The sequence below is a fragment of the Neofelis nebulosa genome, chromosome 1 (genome assembly GCF_028018385.1).
Source record: "Neofelis nebulosa isolate mNeoNeb1 chromosome 1, mNeoNeb1.pri, whole genome shotgun sequence".
Classification (NCBI taxonomy): domain Eukaryota; kingdom Metazoa; phylum Chordata; class Mammalia; order Carnivora; family Felidae; genus Neofelis; species Neofelis nebulosa.
The window spans coordinates 128,696,301-128,719,769 of NC_080782.1; the positions used below are offsets into that span (position 1 = coordinate 128,696,301).

The 23,469-nt window shown below is 38.9% G+C and overlaps 1 protein-coding gene across 4 annotated transcripts in view; it reads right to left on the bottom strand.

The window, feature by feature from the left end:
- The window catches only part of PCBD2 (pterin-4 alpha-carbinolamine dehydratase 2), an 80,243-nt gene that overhangs the window by 25,126 nt on the left and 31,648 nt on the right, over positions 1-23,469 (bottom strand). The window contains exons 3-5 of one of the 4 annotated variants that reach the window (XM_058736148.1): positions 3,673-3,768; positions 2,313-2,455; positions 1,520-1,614 (exon numbers count right to left, since the gene is read on the bottom strand). In XM_058736148.1, coding sequence (XP_058592131.1) covers positions 2,360-2,455; positions 3,673-3,768 — 192 coding nt within the window. In that variant the 3' untranslated portion in view covers positions 1,520-1,614; positions 2,313-2,359. Of the gene's footprint in view, positions 1-1,519; positions 1,615-2,202; positions 2,456-3,672; positions 3,769-17,409; positions 17,468-23,469 lie in introns of those variants that run through there. The other 3 variants (XM_058736159.1, XM_058736153.1, XM_058736157.1) reach the window with 3 other exon arrangements.

Here is a 23,469-nt window from a genome sequence, read left to right on the forward strand (position 1 = left end):
GATGTAAATTCTTGGTAATTGTTAAATCTGAGTACATAAGGGTTCAATGTACGATTCCCTTTATTTTTAAATATGCTTAAATTTTTTCATGTTTAAAAATTCATGTGAAAAAACTGAAGCACTGAGCTAAAAATCTTTGGTAATAAAATGTATAAAAGTTCCTCAATCTACAATATAGGAAAGACTTTACAAAAAACATAGCTTTAGGGCACCCAGCTGACTCGGTCGGTAGAGCACGTGACTCTTAATCTGAGGTTGTGAGTTTGAGCCCAACATTGGGTGTAAAGATAACTTAAAAAATAAAATCTAAAAAAACCCAACAGCTTTGCCTTTTCCTCTAAAAAAAATTCTAAGAAGCAGAATCTCTCAGCAGCCACAGAACCTGGGTGGCTCTTATCTCTCTTCTTTCCCCGCACACTCCATATCCACAGGGCGAACTGACAATACCTGTCTCACCCAGGCCAAGAGACCTAGCAAAAACTGGCTTTCCAGAGCTCAACCTCCTTGTCCTGTTCTCATGTGGTTTCTCTGACCGGGGCCAGGGTTGGGTGAGGAGGGGAAGGTTTGCTTATCGTAGCATACTGATTTTTCTGGTCTCTGAAATGAGGTGGATTACAAAGATGATCCCTGTTAAATCCTACCACCATAATGCTTCAAGGGATGAACACATGTTCCTTGGACAGATATATATATTCAAATGACAGATATTTATAGGCATATATATGGATATAGATGTTTTTTATATATAAAAAATTATATATATTATAATATATAATTATATATTAAATTATATATGTATAATAAATTATATATATATGTATTATATATATATAATTTTTAAGTTTATTTATTTGTTTTGGGGGGTGGGGAGAGAATCCCCAGTGCAGGGCTCAAACTCACAAACCAAGATCATGAGCTGAGCCAAAAACCAACAGTTGGATGATTAGGCGCCCCTATATATAAATTATTTTAATCTACATTCTAATATGATTAATAGGTACATTCCTGAGTTCCTTCACAGAACACTATTATTGCAATTTTTAAATAATAGATTACTTTATATTCCATTTTACTCCTGTCAGTGACACACAAAACAAACAGAGCTTATCATTAGATAAAAGCTCAGTAACTTCTAAATCAGTGGCTACAGACCCTCAGTTCAGGAGTCACAAATGGCAAATGATTTTTAAAAATGACCTTGGGGGGCGCCTGGGTGGCGCAGTCGGTTAAGCGTCCGACTTCAGCCAGGTCACGATCTCGCGGTCTGTGAGTTCGAGCCCCGCGTCAGGCTCTGGGCTGATGGCTCGGAGCCTGGAGCCTGTTTCCGATTCTGTGTCTCCCTCTCTCTCTGCCCCTCCCCTGTTCATGCTCTGTCTCTCTCTGTCCCAAAAAATAAATAAAAAACGTTGAAAAAAAAAATTAAAAAAAAAAAAAATTTAAAAAAAAAATAAATAAAATTAAAAAAAAAAAAAAAAAAATGACCTTGGTTCTTCCTTCACTCAATAAGTCAAATAATGACCTGGCAAGTTGGTCACTGTGACAGTGAGTCCTTATACTGCCCCATGTTGCCAGAAGCCATGGATAAGACACTTGTCCTCTTCTTCAACTCCCTGTCTGAAAATGATAAAACACAAGAAAGCTTACCCAATTTTCGTGACTTCTGTAACCTAATTAATTACATAGGTATAATAGCAGCTAAAATCCAAATCAACTTTGGCATCATAAGAATTACTGTATGCAGTTAAAACCCTTTACCTACAGGGTTCACTGTTTTTCTACCGTACAACTATCCTCCAACACAATGCATTGGCAAAGTCACCATAATCACTTGGATTTCTGGGTTATAAAATGTGTGAATACCCCCCATCCCAATTTCTGGTCTTCAAGAATGCTATTTCTCTGGTGCCTGGGTGGCTCAGTAGGTTAAGCATCCCACTTCATGTCACGTCATGATGTCACAGTTCATGAGTTCTAGCCCCATATGGGGCTTTGCAGTGACAGCACGGAGCCTGGAGCCTGCTTCAAATTCCATGTCTCCCTCTCTCCCTCCCCCACTTGCCCATGCATGCGCTCTCTCTCTCTTTCTCAAAAATAAAAACAAAACAAAACAGAGAAAGAATGCTATTTCTCTATTATGAATATAATTACCTTGGTTGGTTTGCCTCATGTTTACAATTAGAAATAATGAAAAATACCTCAGGCTCAAGTTTAAATCATTTTGTAATTAAGCACTGATTGATTGTACAAGACTGTGCAAAAGGTGAGCTTAAATTTACAACTTAATTTGTTCACGTAAACTGCCTTCAACATACATGACAACTAAGATGTGTACAGGGTTTGACATGCATTTTGGAAGAAATCACACAGAAGCAGCTGCTTTTTCAATAAACTTGGCCAGTTTCACATCTCTCTTGGTCAGTCCACCATAGTCATGCGAGGTTAGGGTTATCTGCACCTAAGAGACACAAAGGTAGTTTTTAAAACCTGTAGCTTGCAATTCATGGTACTCATCTTTGGTGGTTCAGAAATCAATCTATTATTCACATTCACATTTGAGAATTAGGGAGGTTAAATGATTTACAAAATACTACATTACAAATCATCACAGCATTTCCAAAACCCAGTAAACTCCAGGGACAGAGTCTGCTTCAGGCTGGGCCCAGCAGCCGCCCAGGGATAAAAAGGTCCTCTCATATGAAGGGCAATTCAGCTGCCAGCATCTCAAATCTTGTCACTCAAAAAAAAAAAAAAAAGAGAGAGAGAGAGACTAAGGTTCCATTTTAACTCCCATTACTTTAATTACATGACTATTTTCAGGCCACTGAGAAAAACCAAGCTATCAAATGTAATATCTTAGCAACCACGTTCAGAAAAGCCCATTTCCAAATTAGGGAAGTGGGGTGGGGGTGGGGTGGAGGAACAGACTGTCACTTCTTGAAAAATAAATTAAAAAGCAAAAGCAAAAGCAAAATTATGGACAAAGAGAGGAAACTAGGAAAGAAAAGTTTATCGTGGTACCTGCATGTTCTGAATTACTCTAATAAATCCCAAGTATATCAGGAAATTTTCTCTTTTTTCAAAGAGGACTTTTAAAGAGAAAACAGAACTGCATAGAAATCTAGATGATAAGATATTCCAAATGTCATGGCCATAAAGCCAAGGACATTTTTCAGGGGGTACCATGATTGTCCCTACTGTGCCCCCTAAAAAACTACATAAAATCTTTTTCACCTGCTCTTTGTCTTTAGAAAGCCAGTTCCCACTTAGAATACAGAATTTAATAAACAGTTATTATTTAAAGCACAGTTCTTGAGCATATTTATTTCAATAAGACAAACGAGGCCCTATCTTTCTTATTTGCTACGATTTCTTTCACAAATTTATCTGCCTGGCTGATTTTCGAGTGTAATCCAGAAGCCCAACTTGGCCCAACTCGCTCCTATTAGTTTCAATAGAAGACAAGCATGAAAATAGAGCTTTGTCATTGCTCTCTTGAGCAGATATGAAAATTTGTTACTAATTTGCAATAATACACAGGGATTCTCAGCAAAAGAATGAGAAAGAACACTTTCATAAAGCACAATGACACTTGGCTGCAGAGGATGACAAGGAAGAATGAAGTTTCCTGAACCCCATAGCTAAGGTGATCCCCAAATAAGGCAATTTAGTTACCTTGTTATACACATTGAACCATTCCGGGTGGTGATTCATCTTCTCGGCTTGCAGGGCAACTCGGGACATAAAGCCAAATGCCTGCATGAGATGGAGCTGAAACTGATTAGTGGCACTGCCCTCTACCCTGGACCTGAGACAGAGAGAGACCAGAGCAATCCAGCCAGATGAAGACAAAGCTAGGATCCTTAGGGAACCCTGGAGAAATCAAATATGAAAGGGACTGCTTTCCAGAGAGCTGGGGAATGGTGTAGCAGGACCGTGAACTGCTGCTCAACAGTGAAAAACAATCAGGCTCAAATAAACAAACCAAGAAATTGGTCTCACCCAGTGACCTGTCTGGACTGTTTAATTGTCCTCAGGACAAGACCCTCCAAAATAGCACGGGAATAATTTCCCTTCAACCTAGTGCCCTGGATCTCACTACCTGGATCCCAATCTTATGGGTTACTTTTCCAGTATCATCACTCCTTTTGTTTGGTGACTGGGTTGCAAACTAAGGCATCGACCCCAAGACTATGGAAAAATAACTTCCAAGTGTGTCTTAAGCAAAAGCACTGGCAGAAATGAAAAACTTCCCCATCCCATTTCCCAGAGAAGACAGGAAAGGATAAAAGACTGTTTTTTGACATCTAGAGTGAAACAGGAAAGACTGTCTTGCCTGCTGTGGGTCTTCTCGCTGTTGCCCAGCACGGCCATAAGGAACAGAAAGTGGACCTCCTCGGAGCACAGGGACGCAGATTTGGCCACAGGCCTAAGTGCAAACCTGCAGGGCTCTGTCTTCATACAACAGGGAAAGTGCACACCTAATTGTGCTAAGTGGAAGGCAAACCTGTTCTGAGAGGATGATAAACTTTTTTCCTTTTGCTTGTTTTCCAATTTTTATGAAGGCAATCGTTAACAATACGAGGGTCTGTCTCTCATGTGTCCAGAAAGCAGAAATACTCGGTAAGACTCTAAGGTAATGGCACATTAGCTACAAATTTATAGAATTCACAGGGCAGTACCCATTGTAGCCACATAAACAAATATTCAATTTTATTACCCATATCCAGAAAATCCAATCTGATATTAGCTGAGCCATGTTTTTCAGATCACCCAACTGACAGAAGAGTGGATTTCCAAGTTAGTGATAAATACAGAAAATGCCATTTTTTTAAAATATGAAATTTATTGTCAAATTGGTTTCCATACAACACCCAGTGCTCATCCTCAATACCCATCACCCACCCTGCCCTCCCTCCCACCCCCCATCAACCCTCAGTTTGTTCTCAGTTTTTAACAGTCTCTTATGCTTTGGCTCTCTCCCACTCTAACCTCTTTTTTTTTCCTTCCCCTCCCCCATGGGTTTCTGTTAAGTTTCTTAGGATCCACATAAGAGTGAAACCATATGGTATCTGTCTTTCTCTGTATGGCTTATTTCACTTAGTGTAACACTCTCCAGTTCCATCCACGTTGCTACAAAACGCCGTATTTCATTCTTTCTCATTGCCACATAGTATTCCATTGTGTATATAAACCACAATTTCTTTATCCATTCATCAGTTGATGGACATTTAGGCTCTTTCCATAATTTGGCTATTGTTGAAAGTGCTGCTATAAACACTGGGGTACAAGTGCCCCTAGAAGATGCCATTTTTTAATCCATTCTGTGTCACTCATTATGATTCCTATCACAGAATGATTTTATTCAGGATCAAGACTCCCATTTTGATATTAAAGGCCTGAAGGTTTACCTGTCAGGAAAAGGAAGAACATGCAAGCAAAATCCACTTAACCATGTATGGAATTATTAGTGGAAAACAATATTCACTCCCCTACCTCTTCTCATTTCATAATCTGATTCTCTAGGTTACGTGAGGGGAAGAACAAGTCAAAAGTGAAAGTCTGTTTTACCTATTCAAATACAGGGCACCTGCGTGGCTCAGTAAGTTAAGCACTGGACTCTTCATTTCGGCTCAGGTCACAATCTCATGTTCTATGAGATCAAGCCCCGTGTTGGGCTCCATGCTAACAGCACGGAGCCTGCTCTGGATTCTCTCTCTCCCTCTCTCTGCCTCTCTCTCTCTCTCTGCCCCTTCCCTGCTCACACTCTCTGTCAAAATAAATAAATAAACTGAAAAAAATCTTATTCAAATACAGAATTAACCTGCATTAAATGATGTATAATGAGAATTTTTAGTCTGTTTGCCTATAACGCTGTACTCTTGTTTAGCTTTAGAAGGCTTCCAAAGTTAAGCACTCCCCCTGAGAGATAGTAATACAGTCATTAGAGGCAGGGGCTTTTTTTTTTTTTTTTTTTTTAAGGTTTATTTATTTTTGAGACAGAGAGAGACAGAGCATGAACGGGGGAGGGGCAGAGAGAGAGGGAGACACAGAATCGGAAGCAGGCTCCAGGCTCTGAGCCATCAGCCCAGAGCCCGACGCGGGGCTTGAACCCACGGACCGTGAGATCGTGACCTGAGCTGAAGTCGGACGCTTAACCGACTGAGCCACCCAGGCGCCCCATGGGGCAGGGGCTTTTGAACCAGAAAGTGCTGAATTTAAATTCCAACTCTACAACCTGTCACGTGAGCCTCGGTTCTCTGGTCAGTAAACTGGGGATCATAATAAAAAGCAGTATGTAGTCACCCTAATAAAAATGAGATGGGTGACATACAAGCACTCAGCACAGCTCCTGGCCCCAAGTAAGAGATCAGCAATGGCACACACTGCTACCATGCGCTGCTCTGGCCAAACTGCATATGATAAACCCTACAGAATGCAACGATAAGTGAGAATCACAGTCTCACTTATTGTAAATTGAATATTCCAGTTGGTGTCTCCCAGAAGAATGGCATTTTCCTTTTCCCACATGCCATAAATCCCAGACAAATAGAGAATATACTATGGAGTAATACCCTGATGCACACTGACTGAGGAAAACAGCTTAATGATAAGAAATTAGGTGGGCAAAGTCAGTTACCCAAGCTCTTAAACCCTGTGGCCACAATTTCTTTGAACTATGTTACCCTAAAGGTCCAAAGTGACATTTAGCATCCCTTACTATTTCCAAAGAACCAAGTGGATCAAGGGGATGATTTGAACATAGTCAGAAGCGCTCCTCAAATTTTTAATTACCAGCATGCTCTCAGCATGGTAGCAAAATCTACTCTATAACAGATAGGACTTAAAGAGAATACTCATACACTAAGAGGTGCACTGACCAAAGAAAAACCTACCATACCTACATAGGGCGTAAAAGGGGTGGAAAATAAAGGGCACTTCCAAAGATCCTCCAAATCTGTGTATTCCTCTGCTTTACATATTTCAACTGTCACCTAATATTTGCATTTAATTAAATATCACAAAGCCCAATAAACCATTTACACAGGATCTACTACTAATTCTTCCCTAGGGAGAGAATGCTTGCTTCTGCTCTGGGAGCAAGGAGACAATTTCATAATCCTTCTTCCATATAACAGAACCAAATAATCCCCCAAATATTTTTAAATCCACAAATTAAAAACATGCATAACAATACTCATTCAAATTAAAGTAAAAAGGATTTCTGCAAGGAAGTGAAATGAGTGGAGAGGAAAAAAGCAAAACCTCAAAAGGGAATTCTGATTATCTGGCATTAATAAAGAAGGAACAGGAATAAACAGCAAAACTGGCAGATGGTGAAAAGCATCTGTCCCTTCTTTCTAAGATTTCTTTTTACAGCCCTAGCTATTTGTTACCAGAATGCCAGTTGGAACCTAAAAGCCTTGAGCTAGCTAAAAGTACAGGCTTTCTAAAACCATTCCACCAAAGAAAACTGCCAGGAGCCCAAGGCAGAATAGACACCACTAACAATCCAGTGAGAAGCTTAGAGGATAGGTCTGAGAAGATGGACAAAATGAACTAGAAATTGATAAGAGTTTATAAGAATTTAAAATAAGTACAGAAGACAAAGTAGATCTAACATAAAGGTAACTTTTTTGAGATATAACTCAAAAATTTTCCCAGAAATAAAAGATTTAAATCTATTGATTGTAAGAATTCAACCATTTCTACACATCCCAGTGAAGTTAGTGAATTTGATGACTTAAAAATCCTTTTGGCATCTAGTCAAAAGGATCAATTCATTTATACAAAGAAAAATAACCTGGCCAACTTCAAACTTCCACGTGCCAACATTTAACACAGAAATCAGAGGAGCAATGCCTATAAAGACTTAAGGAAACCAAAGTGCAAAGAATTTTATACCCAACTAAACTGTTGTTCAAATGTAATTCATCCTCTTCATCCTTTCTATGGAAATTTTTATTAAAGGATGAAATATAAGTAACTACAGATGGATGGAAAAACGGTACCAAAGGTACAGACAGTAAGCAACAAACTGACTCAGCTCTAGGAATATATTTAAAACAACTGCAGGGACTGTAGTCATGAAATGCAATGCAATGTTATTAACTATTAGAAGAGATGGAAGAAAAGGGGAAGAAATGGAAAAGGTAAATGAAAGTTTAAAAAGTCTGAAAGTTGAAAGATCCAAAGTATATTTAAAGCACTCAAACTAAAAATAAAATGAAACAAAACTGCATGGTGAAGGGAAAGTAGAAGAAAGTAGAAATTCAATTTTGATATTGTTCAGTGGGAATATCACTATCTAAAGAAATGCTGTCTAAAGGGCTGCCTGGGTGACTCAGTCAGCTGAGCGTCCAGCTTTGGCTCAGGTCATGATCTCACAGCTCATGAGTTTGAGCCCTGCATTGGACTCCCTGCTGTCAGTGTGGAACCCAGTTCAGATCTTCTGTCCCCCCTCTGCCCTTCTGTCCCCCCTCTGCCCTTCTCCCCCCTCTGCTGATTTTCTCTCTCTCAAAATAAATAAACTTAAAAAATAAAATAATAAAATAAAATAAATGCAATCTAAAGAAATAGAGGATTAAGTATGCTGTGTAAAATTATAGGTATAATAGCGTCCACAAGAAAAACAAAAATAATAATAAAAGCATTCACAATTAGGTCAAAGAAAACACAATTCAAATGAAGCAAAGAAAACACAAATCCATCATGATTTAAATGAAGGGAGAAAAAATTATATCGGCTCTGTCATGGTTAACAAGACCAAACATCTTTCCAATCAGTAAACATAAAGAGCCATAATCCAACTGAAAAGAAGAGAACACTGGGGCACCTAGCTGGCTCAGGTGGTGGAGCATGCAACTCCTGATCTCAGGGTCATGAATTCGAGCTCCACATTGGGTGCAGAGATTACTGCATAATAAATAAAAACTTAAAAAAGAAAAATAAATAAAACTTAAAAAGAAAAAAGGGTTGGAATGAGTGCCCAACTCTTGATTTCGGTTCAGGTCATGATCTCACAGTCGTGGGAAAGAAGCCCTCGTTGGGCTCTGGGTTGGGCATGGACACTGCTTAAGAATCTCTCTCTGCCCCTATCCCCTATCAAAAAAAAAATGAAGAAGAAGAAGAGAAAACTACATGAATCACAAAGCAAACCTCAAATGCTGGAAATAAAGACACAGGCAAATGTAAAAAAAAATTTTTTTAATGTATAAAGTGTATCTTCAATGAGGATTGAATAATTATGAATAGCTATACTACAAATAACATAGCAACAAAATCAATGAGGCAGAGGGGTGCCTGGTGGCTCAGTCGGTTAAGTGGTCAACTTCAGCTCAGGTCATGATCTCACAGCTCAAAGGCTCAAGAGTTCAAGCCCCGTGTCAGGCTCTGTGCTGACAGCTCAGAGCCTGGAGCCTGCTTCGGATTCTGTGCCTCCCTCTCTCTCTGCCCCAACCCACTCGCATTCTGTCTCTCTCTCAAAAATAAATACACATTTAAAAAATTTTTTAAATAAAATAAAATATTTACTGAACGCTCACAGAAATTGAACATATATTGGCCCACAAAGAAAATCTCAATAAATTCCAAAAAGTAGAAACAGTGCTGACGACATCCTCTGATTAAATTAAAAACAAAAGTAGCAAAAAGTACTACCTGGGGGCGCCTGGGTGGCGCAGTCGGTTAAGCGTCCGACTTCAGCCAGGTCACGATCTCGCGGTCCATGAGTTCGAGCCCCGCGTCAGGCTCTGGGCTGATGGCTCGGAGCCTGGAGCCTGTTTCCGATTCTGTGTCTCCCTCTCTCTCTGCCCCTCCCCCGTTCATGCTCTGTCTCTCTCTGTCCCAAAAATAAATAAAAAACGTTGGAAAAAAAAAAATTTAAAAAAAAAAAAAAAGTACTACCTGGAAATTTTTTTAAGTCCTCCTTTTAAATTCTTGATTAAAAGAAGAAATCACAACTGAAACTGAATAGAAATTAATAATGTATGCACTACATACAGGATATGTGTAAAGCAATGATCAGAATAAACATCTTTACATGCTTAAGAAAATGAAAGAGTAAAAACAAATAAATTCATAAACAAATAAATAAAAATTAATGAAGGCAGGAGAACAAGAATGACTATAAAGAGAACAGCAGATGTAAATGAACATGAAAGAAAAATGGCAGAACTAATAAATCCAAAAGCTGTAAAAATTATGTAACAGAAAATAAGATACTTCGGGGTACCTGGGTGGCTCAGTCAGTTAAGCATCCAACTTCAGCTCAGGTCATGATCTCATGGTTTGTGAGTTCAAGCCCCACATCAACCTCACTGCTATCAGCGCAGAGCCTGCTTTGGATCTTCTGTGTGTCTCTCTCTCTCTGTCCCTACCCCACCCCTGCTCACTTTCAAAATAAATAAACATTTAAAATTTTTTTCAAAACATACAAAAAAGTAATTTTAAACAGATACAAATATTTATACAAATAAATTTCGAAACATAGGTAAAATAGTTCCTTCATAAAAATTATCAAAACTGATCCCAGAAGACAAAAACATACAAATGAGAGTGACACCAAAAAGTAACAGTTCCCAGGCATTTCAAAGAAAAATTCTACAAAACCTTGAAAGCAGAGTTAACCCTAATACTAACTAAACTGTTCCAGAGCACAGAAAAAGTGGAATATATCCAAATTATTTTTATAAACTACCATAACACTGTCTCCAAATTCCCACAAAGATAGCATATAATAATAAAACTATAGATTGATCTCACATTAAGTAAAATCTTAATAAACAAAACCTAGCAAAACACCATGAACAAATGGGATTTTTTCTAAGGAATGCTCAATATAAGAAATATAATGATATATTTCACCATATTAACCAAGAGAAAAATCATGACTTCTACAAATTCTGAAAAAATATTTGATAAATTCAATATTTCTTATGTATTAAAACTCTTAATGAAATAAGATTATATGGCCTCTCTTTTTGTTGTTATCAATTGTGTTCTCTTTATAGTAAGTAATGAGTACAAAAATTGCTTTATATTTGGAGGGTAATACAGGAACATGTAACCACAGCATCAAAATGTACATACCAAAATTGGCTACATGGGTAATCATCACTGTTTGTTCATCATAACAACAATTAGTAAGAACCCAAATTTGACCCCTCTTTAAATAAAGGAACACAGTCTCAGTCCAAAAGGTAATATTATTCTTAAAAGGGAAATAGTAGAATATTCCCATCAAAGTCAAGACGATTCCCAAGTAAAGCCAAGCCAAAAAAAAACAAAAACGCCTTTTTATACTAACAACAACTAATTAGAAACTATATTGGAAGAAAAGATCCCATCTAAAATGGCACCAAAAATTATCTAGGAATAAACTTAACAAGAAATGTATGAATTCTATAGGCAGAAAACTTTACACCACTACTAAAAAACAGGTAAATATTACTACATTAAATTTTTTTTCTGTATGGCAATAAAAACCAACAAACAAAATTAAAAGACAAACAGTAAGCTGTACTTGCAGTACATACTTCCCCAACATGAATAATTCCTACAAATTAATATGAAAAAGATCAACCACCCAATTTTTTTAAATGAGCCAAGGACATAACAGATAACAAAAGAAATCAAATGGTTCTTAAACATGAAAACTGCTCAAAGTCATACATGATAAAAGAAGTACAAATTGAATACTAAGTTTTAAGTCAAGTGTATCTCAGGAAAGTTGGTGGGGGTGGGAAACTAAGTTAAATCTATCAGTTTGGTAAAGATCAAAAAGTCTGATAATATTCTGTTGATGAAGACAGGGGAGAAAAGGCACTCATGTCTCTGGTGAACATAAACTGATATCATCACTCTGGAAGAAAATTTGACAACATTCATCAAAATTAAAAACGCCCATGCCTTTCAGCTAGACAACTACACGTCTAGAAATTAGTCCTGTAGACACACTTATACATAAATTATAAGAATGGTCACTGCTGCACAGCTTGTAAGAGTCACAGATTTGAAAAAGCCAAAGGTCCATCAGTAAAAAACTGATTAAATAGATGAGGGTACATTTACACACTGGAGTACTATGCAGCCACTGAAAAGAATCAAGTAACTATCTTCTGACATGGAAAAACCTCCAAGACATATTACTAAATGAAAAACAAATGCATAACAATAGTCTGAGTTGTACAAAAAGAGAAGAAACTACATGCATTAATATCTCTGCAACCACGCATGAGAAACTGGTAACAGCGAATGACAGCAGGTGAAGGGAAACTGGATGGTTGAGAATCAGGGACAGGAAAAGAGTTACTAGACCCTTGGTTGCCTTCTGAATTTGTACCACACATATACCTGTTCTATTTTTAAAAGTTAGTTTGGAAAAAAAACAAAGATGCCATGCAAATGAAGATCTCACTCTAAAGGGAGCTGAGATACTACAGTGTATGTAACATGGTTCATATTAAAATATTTTGGCTCATGTTAACTTCTTAACATAGGCCTACCTGTTTAGGTGGGTTTTCAGTGCCAATTTACAGCATAGTTTGTCTATGAGCCATGTTCTGTTGAGCCACGGACATTTCAAACAAACATATGGCCAACAAATAACATATAATGGCTGATAATAGTTTCAGTCTTTCCTCTATTGCAAATTACAAACATTTTATGAACAAGTCAATGAATGCATGATGAAGTATGACTTTTTAAGTCACTCTGCCATGTTAAGGAATGTAAGCATTACAATCACCGTAAATTAGACCAATGAAGTTTGTCATTTGGAAATCTCCAAACCATCAGCAATTAAAAGATTTTTCCGTGAACCCCAAATCAAGTATTCTTTGGGAACTTTAATTTTTCTTAAAGTTCCTTTTGTTTCATTTTATTCCATGAAAATATGAAAGACTATCAGATGCACAAAACCAAAACAAAAATCCTGTATCAATCTGTGAAATGTTTAAAAGCACCCTGAATTTAAAAAGCAGCTTCAGTCCAAATAACATGTATCATTTATTAAGTTCTAAGACTTAACTTCTAGCACACACTTATAATACAAATCTTTCATTACTCAGAGCAATTCTCTTTGATATATGTTCTTTAAATCTGCTGCCTTTTATATTTTGATTATAGACTATTTTAATTACGCACTAAAAAAGAACACATCTCCCACTAAGAAAATGAGCACCAGCGACTCCAAAGTAATTTCCCCAGTACAATCTCCATTAAGCCTCTAAATACTTCCTTTACCCATTCAATGAATTAGAACTCTATTGTTTATGAATCACCTTTACGTTTGTAGGCCTAGAACTCTTCTTTTATAAAACACAATTGCTATGGAAGGAAATGATATTTACGTCTGATTAGAAATGAAAACACTATTACATAAATCAGTTTGGGCATTTCTTCACGTCTTGAAACATGATCGGCAATTTAGTCTAATTGGTGATCAAGGAAACTATCTTGTGATCAATTAAAGTAATTACCAGATTCCGGCAATACAACCTACCTTAATTTCAGCTAGAGTCTGCACTTCTTCAACTTTAATTAAAAATAATGAAAATTATTAAGCAAAATGCATAGCAAGATCATTGCCAAGCACGCACATGTCACAGGACGGGACCTTCCCTTAGTATTGGTGACTGATCCATCACATAAACATTGCTCGGTGCACCAAGGAAAGGCGTCCTTTGCCCCAGAACATTATGTGACTCACCGTGACTTTCTCATGAAAAAGACTGTTAACTGTTCTAGCCACTGCAGGCAACAGAAGAATACCCTTGACTAGCGACATGAGAATTGTGAGGAACAGACACAACCAAAGGGGTAGTTGATCCATGCTTTTTTTCCTCCCAAGTGTCACTCTCATTTTGAGCACACTGCACAACTGGTCAAATGCAAAAACGTTAGGGTCAGAGACCTAGACTGAAATCCTAGTGCTGCTATTTACTAGCTATCTGATCTCTGAGAAAGCACTTAACATTTGAAATGAGCCTCAGTTTCTTCTTACGTAAAAATGTAATTTCTTTAACATAATTTGCAGTTTACTGGGCATTCTATCCGGCACTCAGTTAATGCTAGTGATTATTATCATCAGCAACACTTTAACATTATAGTGTCTAGGGCCCGGAGAGGAAGAATTCCTTTCTGAACCTAGTATAAGAACCACTGGAAGACCAAAGAAATTCACCCTTGCAAGGGTGAGAAAAATCAGAAACATATGGAAAACTTTCTCTGAGTGGGTAGATTTCCAGTGGAAATCTTCCAGTGGGTAGATCTTCTTCATAGAAAGATTTCCAGTGGAACCAGCACTCTGTCAGTAAGCATCTTAGCCAAGCACGTGACCCATGTCTCCCTGAAGAGCCAGACTAAAGATCTTACCTGAGGACCACCCCCTAGGCAGTCCGTATATGTGTCTGGGGATAGATACAACCCTCACCAGTCCCAGGCTGCTAATCTACCTGCCTCTACTTGATCCACCACAGAGTGCAACATCTCCAATAACTCAAGCCAAGAATATCCCACTCTGAACTTAAAAGTGGCTTCCCCAGACACTTGAGACAATGCCCACAAGCTACTGAAAGAGCAGCCTGCTCTACAACGCTGTAGGCTAAGTTAGTGCCCTTTCAGCTGGTGGTAATAAGTATACTACCTGAGAGATAGCAGGCTCACTTCCTACACATTACCTTCAAAACCTGTGCTCACAGAACCATAACAGTGCAGAGCCTTAATAAAAAAAAAGAAAAGTTCTTAAGTCACCATTTTTGGCAATTACCCTAATATCCTAAACAGCCATTCAGAAAAATAAGACAGCTTTTAGCTAATTACATGGTACTACCTTCAACATATACTGTTAAATGAAGCAAGCTGCAAAATAATTTTCTTTTGCAGAGCTAGGATTTATAATTACATTAGTAAATTACGACTAAATTCCCAGGGTAGGAAAACAACTCTTTGACAGAGGTCTACAGAAGAGTATCTATTCTTCTCCAGGCAGCAGAGTTTAACCAACATAAACACCTTCACCCACAATTTTACCTAAGAGCTCATTATTTCTGTTCCACTTTTAGGGAAAGTCCTCTAACTAGATAGATACCACATATCTGATGTGTGCCTAAAAAGTTTTCTGGACAAGATGATTACAAGCTGAGAATATCTCTTCCGTGAAAAGACATTACTTATTTCTAAAGTTCTCTGCACATAAGTTTAAATTACACCTCCCCATGGGATATCCATAGTAACTTCAATAAACTCATCTTGTCATGCTCATAAATAAATAAATAAATAAATAAAGTTAAATAAGTAAATAAATAAATAACATCTCCCCACATCATCATCAGCTACTAATCAGCTACTATGTGGCATACCAACAGCTCCACCTGATTAGCTGCTTCTAAAATTTCTCACAATCCTTCAGTTTTGCTCTCTTGGAATCAGCACGTTTGACCATTTGCTGTTCATCTTTTCCCCCTAAAGCAGAGGGAAACCAGGGTTTCAAAATCACCCCAAGGGGAATCCATGAGAGAAGCCATTTACCCGGAGTTTCCCAATGTCAAATAACTTCTGATGCCTCACTGTTCACTGTGGCTGTTCATTACTGCCAGCCAGTTGCTTTGGAAAAGCCCCCTTGGAGGCTGTCTTTCCTAATCAGCTGATAATCCCTATTTGTTCACTTTCAGGAGTCTCATGAGGTAAGAGGTATTACAAAGACTACCCAAGTGTTTTGTTTTGTTTTAGCAAATTAGAATTTATGAATTAGATTCTTAAAGAATTAGAATTGAGGCCCCTTAGCATTGTCATCATTATAAAACTTACAAAAATTCAAATCTATATAGAAAAATGTCCCTAGGCTTTAACTTTATGCATCCAAGCCACTAAGATATAGAGAAGATCTGGCCAAATACATTTTTAAAAATCAAATAATAGGCAAAATGGCAGCCTACTCCTTACCTTTTCTTCTTTATAATCAAATGGCTCATTTTAAGAGGTACAACTATGTAATTCTAGTGTATATCTGACATGAAATTGTCAGATAATTTTCAAAAGAGAGAAGGCAAAAAGCTCCCACTACAACTGGAGTATATAAAATTAAACTCAAAGTCGAGATCCTTCAACAATAACCAAAGGGGTTGAAGGAAGAGAACAGGGGCTTAGAGCAGAAAGAACACCTACTCCCCAAACGGCATGACAAAGGGTCAGGGAGGCCTCAAAAATTATTTTAAAGGAAAAAAGCAACGCCTCATTTAGCTTAATTGTACAGAAAATACATCTTCTACAAACAGTACACATTTTGTAAAACAGGGTCTCATCTCACTGGACATCACAAAATATCTGATGGTATAAAAAGGTCTGTCACAACATCAAGTTCATACTTAGGCTTCCCTTTGCTTTGTTCTAAACGCAATCAATTCTTCTTTTAAGAGTTTTTAAGTACAGTTTTGGCAACATTTGCTAATGTTTCCTGTAAGAAAAATACATCACTCAAATACAAATATTCAAGCCTAATCAGGGATCCTGATAATATAGCAGAGGACTTCCAGTGATAGACAGCTGCAAGGGATCACTGCAAGCAAATAGCCTGCCAGACCCACTTCGCAGAAAACAGTGTCAATCCAGAAGAAGCCTGGTGACGAAAGAGACCATCTCTTAAGGCATCTGTATTTATTTGTTTCAAAGTGCACACATAGGTTGTGAACTTGGAAAGGTCCCTGAACCTGTCAGAGTCTTCAGACACTGAGCTAAAGCAAACCACGAATATATTCAGAATTCATCCTCAACCTGTTATCATGAGGTTTAAGGAGTGATCTTCCTATGGTGAACAGATTGAAACTAGGGACTTGATTGTTTCTGTGTTTTAAATAGTATTACTAATGAATTAAGAATATTCTCAGGGCTTGAGACACACAGAGAGTAAAACAGACTTAGCACTTACCCTGTTTTTGGTATCAAAAGACTCAGAAGGTCTGGTGGATGGTGTCATTTCATCCTGCAAAATTCTAATCCCAGCTTTGTCTCATTCTCTGGCCTTGAGCGAATCCTAAACCTCCTTCACCTCTCCTAGTCCCTGTGAATCGGAGGCTCTACTATTTAACTTCACTGTGTGAGGAGGTCTCATAAAAACATGCAGAGCGCTTTGCACAGAACACATGCTACTGTGGTGCACTGAAAAGGTTCCAATCCGCTTCAATATCACACAAAGGAATTTTGAGCTGTTCTTTTTTTTTAATCTAGAAAATTTGCTCCGTGTGGCCAAATAAATTCAGTTGTATTCTGAATACAAATGAAAAAAATTTAAGTCTCTGTGTTAAAAATTCACAAATAAGGCTCACAATGCAGGAAACAGTAATGAACAGAAGAAACAAAAGAATAAGCGCTTACTTAGGTCAATTCTTTTTGCAATACTCCTATATAAATTACCTTGGCTTCAGCTGTTGATCAAGTTGGACTTGGGGGGCTTGGGGTTTTGCTTTGTTTTTTGGTTTTTTTTAGTAATTCCTAATATCCTGAAAGAAAGAAAAAAAATGGTTTGTTTTCCTGCATGTCCTGCATGGGAAAGTCTGTTTTCCCTCTTCAGAGCAGGCTCCCATTCTGTTCCACCACAGAGCGGCTGCCTTCTCTGTGCACATGAGGGCTGATGGGCAGGCAGCACACAGTGAAGCTCCAAGTCTGCACCAAGACCTGCACAGCTCATTTGCAATCCCACTAGAGGAAGAGCACACAACTGGCTCTAAGACGCCGGGACAAAGAAAACATATAGATATGGATGGAATGGGAGTGCTCTGCCATTTGATGCAGCTGCTACAGAGAAATCCTTCCCTTTTGTCTTTAAAAGTTTATTATTTCATACCTTATGCAAATCATACTTTATATATTAGGCAATAATATTTTAGAAATACTCAAGTCAAATTAAAGGCTTCAATAGCCTTGCCAAAAGCACTGTGATTTTCCTATAAAAAAATTATTCCAATTTGTTGATCTTACATAGGATGAAACATACTGTAACAATCTTCATAATTTATGTCCTGTTGGGACACAATGATTTAAAGTAACATAATACAGAGCCGCATCATGGCTAATCTAAACCACCTGACCAGATAAACACCAGCTTCCCTTCTCTCTTCAGCAAGGGCATTTCTGTTTATTGTCATATCATTTCCTCATTCTAGGAACATGCAGAATAAATGCAGCCAACCTCCATTTCAGTGGGAGGCTGAGCCGGCCTTTCCCATGTCAGGAGGTTTGTGCGCACACAGGTACCAGTACAATGTCAAGGGCTTACAAGACAGAAAGCAATCCAAGAATTCCACCCTCAAAATCATTTACAGTGAAGCAAATATGGATTCATCCAGTACAATCTGGACCAGGTGTGGTGTTATAAACCACAATCTTTGTGTTGTTTTTTTTTTTTTAATGTCACCGAAGAGGTAATTCTTTCAAACAAATTATGGGACTTACTATGAGCCAAATTTTTATAAACGCTTCAATCATGCTTCTTGCTATGTTCACAGGCACTCATGATGTGATTAACTAAACTGAAACACCCCAATTAACCAATGTCTTTTTGGGGTGAGGAATCTTGGTAGGAGAGAAAGACAAAGAGCCCCTATGGCACTAACCATGGCCATTCCTGGTGAACAACTACTCAGGCAGATTTCAAATCGTGAGGTTTCTCCAGGGTCCAGATCCCTTCAACCCTTCTCACATATGCAAACCGTACTGGGCAAAGGAAGGTTTTTAGAGGGACTTAAGGGAAGGGTTTAAAGTTTCAATCGTGAAAGAAAAAGTGCAGGAACACATGTGCATTCAGCAGATAACAAGACACTGAAAATATTTTAAAACAAAACAAAACAAAACGCCTGTCTGACCAAATTTTTATAAACTTGGTTAGGGAAGAGGAAAACAAACAACTGTTTAGGGATGGTTTCAAATATTGCTTTCTGCTATTACTGAGAAATTTCAAAGCTTTTCATGCTCCATTGGAAACAGCTCTGCTTCACAAGCTGTTCTTGTCGGTCCTGCCAAAGAAATGGTCTGATACGCTTTATTGAAAGCTTATCGATTTGCTTACCCAGACAAATATATATATATAACTCTCTATGCCTATAAAGACCAGTGGACAAGAGGATTCCTCCAGTGAAAGCAATGAGATGATTAAAATACAGCTGGATGAGACGGTAGAGCAGAGAAGAGGCATGCACATCCCAACCCCAGCACCGCTGAAGTGGACACGCAACATCTGAACTCAGTTCCGCCAGTCCCAGCATGCGCAGAACCTGAGCCAGCTTGACCAGCACCAGTTTTCACGGGCATCTGTACAGGAACGGAGACAGCAAATAGGTACATTTCTGTCACAACCTGGAGCCTTTTGACTTGTGAAATTAAATGGAAAATGCAATCTGTGAAATTAAACACAAAGTATCCTTTTTCAGACAACAGACATTCATTAACTTGGGTTTGAATTTAATGCTATGCATAGTTGTAAATTTTTAAGGTGACATGTTATAAGCCTGCAACATTACTGGCGACATTACAAGTTAGTGCTATCGAGAGTGAGTTCTGGTAAAAAATGGGTCTTTTTGCCCTCAAGTACTCATACCTTGGACTGACAGCCCACTTGCTAATTCCAGTTTTCATTATGTCTACACTGTACGTACACCTTCCCACACTTCCAGAACCACTTCAAAATCAGCTCGCATCAGTCTGAAAATCATGAGGACTCCGCTCACTATAGGTTACTCTAGGCTCGTGCATGGATAGGGTTCTCTGATGAAAAAGAGTCTTGGCAATGAGCTACAATGTGACTGTCCCCAAGCCCTGACTTCTCACAACCCTGAAACTTCATTTATTAATCTGTATATCAGGTTAGGAAGTGAATCTGCATACCAGAGAGTTGCCCCAGCAATTATATTTTTTTAAGTTTTATTTATTTTGAGAGAGAGACAGAGCAAGGGAGGGGCAGAGAGAAAGAGAGAGAATCCCAAGCAGTCTCAACACCATCAGCACAGAGCCTGGCGAGGGGCTCACTCTCAGGAACCATGAGATCATGACCTGAGCTGAAATCAAGAGTCAGACGCTTAACCAACTGAGCCACCCAGGTGCCCCCAAACAATTACATTTTTAGATCTATAACCTAAGGAAACTCTCACATATGTACACAAGGATACACAAAGATGTTTGTTAAAAAACTGACAGTAATAATAAACAGTGCCAAGAACCTAAATGTCCATCAATAGGGGAATGGATAAACTTGGTTAATTTATTTAAATTTTTACTTGATTTTCAGAGGAATAGAACACCGAAAAACAACCTACTACATGAGAAGCAGTGCAATGGATTGAAAGAGTATTAGTTGAGGAATCCAAAACCTGGGCTCTGTACCCAAACCCCAAACAAGCTACATGAACTGGCTAGGTAAAGACTCCATTTGGACACAAGGAGGTGATGTGCACCAATTACAAAGCACAGCACCTTCACACATAATGTTCAATAAAAAAGAGTATCAGCTAGGGGCGCCTGAGTGGCTCAGTCGGTTAAGCATCTGACTTTGGCTCAGGTCATGATCTCATGGTTCATGAGTTCAAGCCCTGCACCAGGCTCTGGGCTGACAGCTCAGAGCCTAGAGCCTGTTTCAGATTCTGTGTCTTCCCCCTCTCTCTCTGTCCCTTCTCCCACACTGTCTCTCCCTCTCAAAAATAAACATTTAAAAAAATCTTCTTAAAGAGTATCAGCTACAAATAATAGTACATCACCATGTAGCAGGTTCATCATTCCTACTTTACAGAGGAGAGAGAACTGAGACTCCAAAGGATCCAAGTGTGTGTTTAGGACAAATCCCTGATGTCAGGTTATACTTTTTCCATTTCTTTCCTTTACCTAAAAGCTAATTATACAAAAATAAGTTTCCTGTACTTTTTTATTTTTTTTTAATTTTTTTTTAACGTTTATTTATTTTTGAGACAGAGAGAGACAGAGCATGAACGGGGGAGGGGCAGAGAGAGAGGGAGACACAGAATCCAAAGCAGGCTCCAGGCTCTGAGCCATCAGCCCAGAGCCCGACGCGGGGCTCGAACTCACGGACCATGAGATCGTGACCTGAGCTGAAGTCGGACGCTTAACCGACTGAGCCACCCAGGCGCCCTGTACTTTTTTATTTTAAAAGTTTAACTACAAGAGAAAAATTAAGCATAACAGAAAATTTAGGAAAAGAAAAAATGGGGGCACCTGGCTGGCTCAGTAGGAAGAGCATGTGACTCTTGATCTCAGGGTTGTGAGTTCAAGCCCCCACAGTGGGTATAGAGGTCACTTAAAATAAATAAAATCTTTTAGAGGCACCTGGGTGGCTCAGTTGGTTAAGTGACTTCAGCTCAGATCACGATCTCATGGTCTGTGGGTTCGAGCCCCATGTCAGCTCTGTGCTGACAGCTCAGAGCCCGAAGCCTGCTTTGGATTCTGTGTATCCCTCTCTCTGCCCCTCCCCCGCTCATGCCTCTGTCTCTGTCTCCCTCTCTCTCTCTCTCTCTCTCTCTCAAAAGTAAATACACATTAGAAAAAAATTTTTAATACATTTTTTAAAAAGAAAAAGGAAAAACGATTATAATTTTTTTTCCTGTGCCTTTCCCCCACATCTGATGTGATAATATTCATTTATTGTGTACCCTGAACTTTCTTAAAACATTAAAACATCCTACCCATTTTCCAGTTAGCTCCACGGTCTTCTTTACTTCTTTTTGGAACCCACACAATCTCAGACAGAATGGGGGATCTTCTCTTTGAGAAACTATTTCATGTAAATGGTTCAAGCATGTTTGGGAAAGACATGTATACCACACATGTCTTTTCAAGCCAGGCCTTCTGAGCGTTGAAGATTCTTTGAATTCTCTACGAATACACATTGTGGAGTTGCAGGGGCAGAACTAGAAGAGCAACTGTATAATTGGGGGACTATGGAATAAATAAGGTTTTGTTTAACTCCTTTTTTTCAATACTCAGTGAAAACATCAGATGATAAACTCCTCTTTAACTGAGGACCCATTAAAGCAACCAATTAGCTTAATGTCTTGTGCCAAAACCATGACAACTGAACCTGTAAGAACAAACACTCCACCCACCAGACTTAAAATGACAGGGACAATGTCATCAAATCCTCCAACACGCAGGCAGTGTGCCCTGTGGAAAGATCCCCAGAGTAGGAGTCTTCTCTGGGACCCAAGTTCTTATCCTCAAATATTTCTTCCAGGCACATATGTGACTGGGGCGTGTCACCCAACCTTCACACTCAGCTCCCCTCTTTGTCCAGAAGACCATTCACTGCAGGGCTGTGAAAAGGCCAAGGAATCAGGATCCAAAACTGCTGTATGTACTTCTGTCTTCTGTGCTTAGAGAAATGAGTACAGATCTCAAATGATCTGCATCTTAGGCCTTCAAAATTATGATACTGGTAGGCTATCAATGAGGTAAAAATCTTCATTACCCTCATAGTGTGCCTCATCTTCTTCAAGCACCAAGTACAAACCTGGGGGCCATGCCTACCCTGCTGTTCTGAAATGTCTTCTTCATTGAAACCATGAGAATTATGAGCAGTTGTAAATCCGGGGTTATAATAAAACAAAAAATATGCTGAGCTGTGAATATGGAGAGTGGGCATGGGGTCAGAAATAAATTCGGGGGTGGTACGATCCAGGGAGCCATGTTTCATGAGACCAAGAGGGCTGGAGCTGGCAGGGACCGCAGCAGTTACCTGGGCCAAATCCCTGAGGCTCAGAAAAAGCATGCATTGTAATTTTTAGTTTGAATTAATTTTCTTTACAAAAGAGATGTTCTGCTTTGACTTTAAATCCTTCTGACCCCGTGCAGAATGCTATGGAAAAGTGCCTGAATAGTCCTGAGATACAGAAAGTCCGGACACTGAGAAGGGGAACATGTTCTTGGAATTGAGGCCTAGCACTCCCACCTGGGGTACTTACTCCTCCCTCCCAGTCTTGACTTCCCAACCACGGCAGGAAGGGGGTAGACCAATGATGGTAGCGTTCCTCCCACTGGGTGATGTGATGACCAGAATACAGCGATGGGTGCTGTGTTCCTTGATGATTAAAAAAAAAGATTCTTCTCACAGCATGGACTTGGGGTCTCTCTAAGCCAGCAGTCATACTATTTAGGAAGTGAGGGTTTATCTTTTCATGGTAGTTAGGAAAGAATCTGGAGTTCTTTGTCTGGCATAAAGGACCTATTTGGGACCTCAGAAGTGTTTCTAAAAGATCTAGTAAAACTTTAAGGTAGTTAAGCATCCAATTTATCTTTCAGTTTTATATATTGTGAGAGCAGACCCCAAGTCACAATTATCTGTCTCGGCCTCTCCCAGAAGAGCACTTTAAAACCTTCTTATGTATTTCATCCATTGTCTTCCTTACATATACTGAAGGTTTGGGGCTTAGAGATCGTGTCTACACGTTGTAGATGCTGTACAGGATTTCAGTAGTC